At 38.7% G+C, this 8,562-nt stretch overlaps 1 protein-coding gene across 2 annotated transcripts in view; it reads left to right on the plus strand.

Moving 5' to 3' along the window:
- Positions 1 to 7,892, plus strand: part of PLXNA2 (plexin A2) — a 771,921-nt gene extending 764,029 nt beyond the window's left edge. For both annotated transcript variants that reach the window (XM_060231255.1, XM_060231256.1), the window contains exons 30-32: positions 1,546 to 1,758; positions 2,746 to 2,896; positions 6,234 to 7,892. In XM_060231255.1, the coding sequence (XP_060087238.1) occupies positions 1,546 to 1,758; positions 2,746 to 2,896; positions 6,234 to 6,329 (460 nt within the window). In that variant the 3' untranslated portion in view covers positions 6,330 to 7,892. The remainder of the gene's footprint in view (positions 1 to 1,545; positions 1,759 to 2,745; positions 2,897 to 6,233) is intronic.
- Positions 7,893 to 8,562: the final 670 nt, after the last annotated feature.

Genomic DNA, 8,562 nt, shown 5'->3' on the forward strand with positions numbered 1-8,562 from the left:
CCCTAGACAATATCAACAAAAGGATATTTACACACAAAAATGATATATTTACACACACGCGCGCACATGTGTGTGTGTGTGTGTGTGTGTGTATATATGTATGTATGTATGTATATGTATATATACATGTATATATATATGTATGTATATATATATATGTATGTATGTATGTATATGTATATATATGCACACATGCACATATACTTTTTCAATCCCTTGTGGTTTGAAAAACCACTAATCATCGTGTCTGCCAAAATCAAATTCTCTGCTAAGCCTTTACAGAGCTAAAAACAATTTAGCAAAAGCTTTAGAGAAATGAGTTGTTAGGATAAAATGCTGGAATCCAGAATAAACTGACACTTCTTAAAGCTACCAAGTGTCATTGATCAGGAGAGAGATATTTCCCATGGCTGCCAGACTACAGGGGTCTCTAGCATAGAGAACTACCCAACTGTTACTGATCTCTAAAAGCAGCAACTAGGAAAGAATCCCGAGAGACAGGGGCCACTCAGTCTCTGTCTTTAGTTATCAGTATAGTTTTCCCTTTCAGCTGTGAACATATCAAGATGCTTTACATATAACTAGATCATTGGGCCATCTATCCAATACTGTCATAAACAAGGGTCATTTCCAGCCTTTCAGCATCAGTTCACCTTGCTGGAAATGCCAGGGATTAAACCTAGGAAATTCTGTATGCAAAGCATGTGCTTGGACAGTGAACATTGGCCCTTCTCAATGTACTGATTGGTAACCTCAGATCGCTTTACAGGTAAGCAGTCAACAAAAGAAAAGGGGGAGATCATTATAATTTCTAATTTAAATGTGTAGCCTTCCAAACTACAAAAGCATACTACAGGTGGCACAGGAGAGAATAAGTTCTTCCTCTTGCCTCAGTCTTTGCAGTTGCAGAAGGAAAAGATGGGTGTATTTTGCATGTACCTCTAGCAGTTTGCAGAGGTGAGAAAGAACCCAGCCTTTCAAAACCTGCTGTTCTCTTTTTGCCCCATCAGAGATTGTTTCCTGTATTGGCCGCCAGGTGGGGAAATGGGAAATAGTAATTTAAATAAAATATAATTGATACAAACACAAGTAAACTAGGGGTAAATTAAGCTGCCAGAAAATGGCTAAAAGTGGCATGTGACTTTAAACACTGATAGGTGCAACTCTGAGATATGTGAACAATGGAAAAACCATCAGGAGATTTGCCAGAAACATAACTCATTTATTTATTTTTATATCTCGCCCTCCCCACCGGAGCAGGCTCAGGGTGGCTCACAACAACAATATGAAAACAATCAATTTAAAAATTGCATAACATTAATACAACAATTTAAAATTCAATCATTAAAACAATCTGTTGCTGATATCATATGTAGTTGTTTCACTTCCAATGGCTTCAGTATTCTTACATTCAGTATTGCATGTCATTTTAGCTGGAGATTGATACCAAATATAATCTGGTTCCTGTTCTTCTTCTGTATACTTCTCTTCCCTTTGGAATATGTAACGTATTTTTCTGTAACTTTTGCTCCTCTTTTTCTACAGTCTTCCTCTGCGCTTCTGGGTGAATGTAATTAAAAACCCCCAGTTTGTCTTTGACATCCACAAAGGAAGTATCACAGATGCCTGTCTCTCAGTCGTGGCCCAAACCTTTATGGATTCATGCTCCACATCAGAGCACCGCCTTGGCAAGGACTCCCCCTCCAACAAGCTGCTGTATGCCAAGGACATTCCCAGCTATAAGAGCTGGGTAGAGAGGTCAGTGTTGGAACTGGGCAGCACTTGCTGTATCATGATTTGCTACTGTAAATTCCCTCATGGTTTTCAGTGTTGTGACCATATGTGTTTCACTGTAAATGTGTAAACTAAGCTAAGTAGGCCAAGTAAAGAGCAAGAGCAAAATGTTTTTAGCTCATCTCCATTCATGCATAAAACCTACTAATGGATCACTTGCAAATTCTAGAAGAGACCCAACATTTATTTCTCATTTGCTTTCTGGTTTTACTTCCTAATGTAATTTCTTCTTCTGACCTTTCAGTCATATCCAGTACTGTAATGGGTTTTTTTTTAAAAAAAAAAAAAAAAAGAGAGAGAGAGAGAAAGAAAGAAAGAAAGAAAGAAAGAAAGAAAGAAAGAAAGAAAGAAAGAAAGAAAGAAAGAAAGAAAGAAAGAAAGAAAGAAAGAAAGAAAGAAAGAAAGAAAGAAAGAAAGAAAGAAAGAAAGAAAGAAAGAAAGAAAGAAAGAAAGAAAGAAAATATACCTTCAATTCTGGCCTAGGGTTTGGTCCTTCCCTGAAAACCTAAAATATCAATGAGAAAGTACATGTTAATATATATGTTACAAAAACTTGGGGAGGGGGTTGTTTGTTTGTTTTAAGATTTGCCATGTAATCTACACAATCCAACAGGATATTTATTTCAGTTCTTTGGATGGCCTAACCTGCCTGCTAAACATAATCTAAGGCAGGAACAAATTCCTATGTACCAATCCAGACATAACTTTTCATCCAGATTAATGACCTGCAAAGTGCCTGACACCCTCACCCCCTGCATCATCAACTTTTTGCAGTTTCAGGGAGGTAACAAAAAAGGATGTAATTTGGTGGGCCACAAGTTCTGCAGGGCTGATGTAGTGGCACTTTTCAGAAACAGTGGGCACAGTTTACAGACTGAGACAGAACGTGTAGATGGGACTTTAAAAAAACATTTGTTCAGGTCTCACATTCCTTTCCACTAATTTTTGCAGGTATTATGCAGATATTGCAAAACTCCCAGCCATCAGTGACCAAGACATGAATGCCTACCTCGCAGAGCAGTCACGTCTGCATGCTGTTGATTTCAACATGCTGAGTGCACTCAATGAAATCTACTCCTATGTCAGCAAATACAGTGAAGAGGTAAGAGATCTTTCCCTCCTTGGAATGGGGAGAAGTGCTGAAGGAGCCATTTATCTTACAAGACTACAAACAGAGAGTTTGGCTTTGTTCTAATCTACCTGTCTGATTCCAGCAGTATTAAAAATTTATTGTGTTTCAGAGGAAGGTGCAAGAAATTAAACAATTGACAGATATACATGAACACAAGAAGCTACTTTATACTAAGTATAATAATTAGTCTAAACAAGTCATACTGTCTACTCTGACTGGCAGCATATCTCCAGGGTTTCATGTAGTGGTCTTCCACATCAGCCACTACTTTATTTTTTGAACTGATTCTGTGGCTCTGTGGCAGAGCATCTGCTTGGCATGCAGAAGGTTCCAGGGTTTGATCACTGGCATTTCCAGTCAAGAAGATCAGGCAAATATGAAAAATAACAGCTTGAGATCCTGGAGAACTACTGCCAGTCTAAGCAGACAGTACTGATCTTGATGAACCAATGGTTTGATTTAAGACACCTTCATGTATGTGTGCTCGTGTAACTGTCAATGCTGAGGACACAACCTGGGATCTTCTGGCTGCCAAGAAGATGCTGTACATCTGAGACATGCTCTCCCCACCCACCCCCCTTGTATACAATTCACGATCATTTGTTCCATTATGAAGTTCTTACTCAGCTAAACATTATCATTTGGCTTTGACTTGAAACAGAAATGTTTTGTTTTCTCTTGTAACTGAGATTCTCTTGACATTTATCCAGGAAATATTGACATATGGAGAATGCAAGATGTGCTTCTTAATACATGATATTAACAAATAGATTGTGATAAAAGGCATGGCCTTATGAGACTCAGAATGAGTTTTTTCCTCTCAGAAACAGTCAGTAATTACTGACCTCCACATATGAGTTAAAATGTTTTTAAAAGACCTATTTCCAAAAGCTCTGTATAATAAATTCATGTCGTAATATAAGTATTCAAGAGCATAAAAACATCTTGTTATTAAGTAATAAATGAGCATGACCATGAGAATTAACCAATTAAAATTGAAGCAAAGATATGGTTTTGAAGAACTTTGTGTCCAGATCTAAAGAACAATTTTAGATGAGCCAAAGGGAGTGCATGTATCCAGGGACCAACAGTTAACTTTTTAAAAAATTTGAATAGCAAGCTCCACCCCCATGGCATATCTGTTCTTTAGAAACTTCTCATTTCCAAAATCATCTATAAAAAGTCAAGGGGGGGTGGGCTTCCAGTCACAGTCTCACAGTTTCAACCTGTTCCGGGATTGAGTCTTCTCTGCTACTGTGAATTTGATCTAAAGACAATCTGACAAATTATCCCTTTCTAGCCAGATTTTCAGTCTTTCATATTTAAAATTGAAGAGCTACTTTACTGCCTCATAAGAAAACTGCCCCATGGGAACCAATAGGGGGTACTTGATAGTAAGCCCTTTTCTGCCTTCCACACCCACTTCCACAGAGCACTCTGTGTATTTTTTTTTATCTTCTGAATAGTTTGAAAAATGAGGTGACTCTTTAAAGAGGCCCAAAGTTCACAAATTCAGCCCATTCAGTCTCAAAGATCACACATTCACTCCCATATGGAAACTGCTTTATAAGGTTTGGGTAGGAGTGAAGAAAATGGGCAGAGATCTGTAAGTACCAGAATCCAAGTGTTATATGAGCACACTCATGCAATCTTGCCATTTAATAAAGATTTATTTATATATTTATTTTAATTACTTCTTTTACACTGAACCTTCTGAAAGCACAGTTGCCAAGATCAATAAATCACAAAAGTCCCCAATTGACTCCCATGGTACTTCCCCTTTCTAGTCTGCATTTGCTGCAGGTGCTAGGGGTAAAAAGGAAAGAAAGAAAACTTTTGTCAGGCTGTTCATCAGAAGTCCCATGGAATGAAATATGATCCAGTAAGCAGTCTGAAGGAGGGGATGCCCTGATTTGATTGCAAAGTCCAATCCAATTTAAGTATCATCCTTACTGCTAAAGCTCAGCATCATATGTTTAAAAGCTAAATTGTATGAGATTTTTTAAACAAAACCACACGAAGTTTTAGAAACCCTCTCAGTTTTCTCTGAATAACCTGATAGAACCAAATTAGTGATCTCCTATTATATAATTAGATTGCAGCCCACAAAAAAAAAGTATTGTTCCTTGTGTCCAGAAAAGCTGCACTGGTATCTAAATGCTTTCAAAAACTCTTCTGACCTATTAAACCTTCCCCTTCCCTTCCCCTTTCTCCCTGGAAATGAAAACCATGGCAGAATCTAGGCATGATCTATTTTGCAAAGTGTTGCTGGCAGCATGGGCTCTTCTGATGGATGCATCACTTGAAACAAAGTTTCCACCATCTGTTCAGCCTTTAATTTGCAATGCAAGAAAAGCCTATTTTGCAATTACAACCATTAAAGGCAAGGTTTTTGTCATTTAATTGCATGTATATATACGTGGTACTGCGCAGCAGCCATTTGCCGATTAGAGATGAGAACCTCATTACTTTCTTGCTAAATGAAACAGGAAATGTTGCATCCAGCATATGACTGTATGCCTTGCCAGTAATGTGCACCAACACGATAACACAGAAATGACTAGGGAATGCAGTAGCCCTCTACACTTTGCCTTCTTTTCATCCTGTACATTATGGGAAATACATTTAAAGGACTGGATTTATACTGGCTGCCTCTCTGTTAGCCTTTACTGCTTTGTCATTAAATTCTGTTTATTAAGAGGCTTGGCCATTGTTCACCTTCTTAGTCTCTGGAAAATACTTAGTAGGTCTACCACAGATATCTACAAAGCTAGACTCCAATGTCAGAACATCATTCATGTGCAGTCCATGGAATGGAATTAACATATTTTTCCTCTCTGTCAGTTCTTTCACATGGACCCAGGACCATGTATGCACTCAGGCAGATTATTATATATTTATCTGTATGCTCATATATCAGTATACATACAGCTGAACATTTATCAGACTATTTTAAACTTACGCTCAGTGGTCTTTGGCCCAGTAGTAGAGTATATGCTTTCTATGCAGAAGGTTAAAAAGGATCTCAGGATAGCAAGGATGGGAAAGACCTTTGCCTAGGATCCTACATAGCCACTGTGAATCAAAGAAGACAATATTGGGATAGACTGGATCGATCATCTGATTCAACATAAATAGCTTTCAATGTTTACAATTGTGAGAATACAATATATATAGATTTGCAGACCTGGAAGACACAGAGAACACTAAAACTCATTATGAAAGACTACCGTATTTTGTTATTTTTGCCTACCCTTATTTCTGCCATCCATTTTAATTTTTGTCAATTTTGTCTGTTTGGTTCCAGATCATTGGGGCTCTGGAACAAGATGAGCAGGCGCGCCGGCAGCGCCTAGCATACAAAGTAGAACAACTTATTGGTGCCATGTCTATGGAGAGCTGAAGAAAGGAGCAGGAACTCCTGGAGCAAGGAGATGGAAGTGGTTATCACAAAGACTTCTGGGAATTAAAAGTTAGAACAGGCATTATACCTGACACACTGTAACAACTGGCCAAAGGAAGCAGAAGTTGGCCCAGATACTTAGCTCAAAATCACTCATCTGATTCCAGTTGAAAGAACAGGAGAGAACAAACATCAACACTGTATTTCTAAAACCGTTGGATCCACCAAGATGTTGAGCTCCTCAAGTTGTACACCTAGAAAGGTCCATGGGAAGGCCGGATCCCTTCGTGACTGCTGCTTTGCATGAAAGTTATTTGATGTATATTAAGAGAGAACAAAAACACTATTTAAAGGATTTTTTTTTCTTTTTTAAAGAAAAAGGAAAGAAAGAAGAAAAATGAAATGGGACAAAACCACAGTGGCCACGTCAAATATCTGTCAAAAAAGATTCTGCTGCACACACTGCCCCTCTGCTCTCATGAGTTGTTTATGACTCAAGTGGATGGTTTGTGATGGATGATCAACCCATTGGGAATGTTTGAAAAAACTCAGTTATTTCTCTTCCTTGGAACTTACAGAAACCCCATAAGCACAAATTTGCACCAAACCTTTTTAAATGAAGGAAATTGTGCAGTTGGGGAAGAAGTCCAGTCATTTGTGCCTTCAAGAGGCACTTAGCAGCCACATACCAGAGTGGAAAAGCCATCCAGTCAGTCAACCCATCTATTCTGAAGTCTTCTTTGGCTATATATTTATAGAGTATGGTATTTTTTTAACAATCCCGTTTACCATTGGAGGGGCACTATAATTTTTGAAAGTCCTTTATTCCTCTTCTACCTTGACAAAAACTCCACCCTGCTGCAAAGATTCTCCCTCTTTCTGTGTATGTGACCACTGTGTCCCTAAGGAATGTCCTGTCCTTTTGACACTGAGGAAATTGTGAGTGGTTTAAACTGAAACTGGCACATTGTGGGCTTCTGCAGGTGCAATCTGTGTAAAATACAATTGGCGTTGTTAGTTGCTTTGGGGTGCTGGGTTGGTTAGCTTTTTTATTTTCCCTAGTCATTATGTGTTTTCTTGCAGTAAAAATGTTTACAGCAAGCAATACTTGAACAGAGTAGTCCTAGTGAGATGACATATTTATTGCTTTCCCCTCTTTGGATTCCCTGATACTTATGTGATCAGGACAAAGGGCATTTGCATTTTGATCACACCATATGTGTGGTAATGCAAACATCAAGCGCAAGACTTCTTTGTCCACTGGGAGGGTGAGGTGTGGAGGAACCTTCTGTCTTGTCAAAAGGAAGTAGCACACTCCATGTGCTGGTTAATGGCTATTGTCTTTGTCCATGCGTTTTGTCTTGGGTTAGGTTTCTTAGCTGACCCCACCAGCCCATTTCTTAGTGGAAGCCTGATGTCTGTGATTTGTTGTTCCTGTCACAAAAAGACCAAAGCTTTCTTGTCCCTTCCAAGAGTGCCAAGTAGCAGGTGGAATGCTGTACATATTTCTCTCTATAATAAATATTAATATTTGTGCAGACTGCAGTTAGGAAGGATGATCAGGGGTCAGTGATTAGACCTTATAGAAAGCAGGATTTCAAACACATGGGTCAGAGCGTGTAACTGGGATCAGAGTCAATTGGAAGAGAAGCAGTATAGTTCTGTACGACTGGCTGTGCGACTGAACTTGCTGCATGATGATCTTGCATTAAATAAGAGTAAAAGACACAGAGAGAAGCAGCAACCAACACATTTATTTTGGGATAAATCCTTCCATTAACATAATTTATATACTTGATTGAATTTGTGATTATTGTTTTTCATTGTTTATTGCACACGGAACTATTGTGTTGGTTGCATGATGATCTTGAGCATGTCATAATTTCCCCAAAGTTTGTAACATTTTAACCATAAAATGCTTCCTAATAGACTCACTGGAAGCCTTGGTATAAAATGCCTGAGCAGCCATACCCAAAGGCTTCAACAAATGGCGGGGGGGGGAGGGATGACAGAGAGAGGCCACTTTGCAGTATTTTGTTGTTCTTTCATGGAAGGAAGTTTCAGAGTTAAGAGACCTGATCCCACCCCACTGCCACACAGTTCTAGGATATCTATATTTGCACTGTCTTGCCACATCTTCCATTTTCCAAGACAAGATTCACAATTAAGAGGCAGTCACGAAGGGATAAATATAAGATATGCTAGCTGGTCATAATACTGGAAGGGCTGACCA

The sequence above is a fragment of the Heteronotia binoei genome, chromosome 2, assembly GCF_032191835.1.
Source record: "Heteronotia binoei isolate CCM8104 ecotype False Entrance Well chromosome 2, APGP_CSIRO_Hbin_v1, whole genome shotgun sequence".
NCBI lineage: Eukaryota > Metazoa > Chordata > Lepidosauria > Squamata > Gekkonidae > Heteronotia > Heteronotia binoei.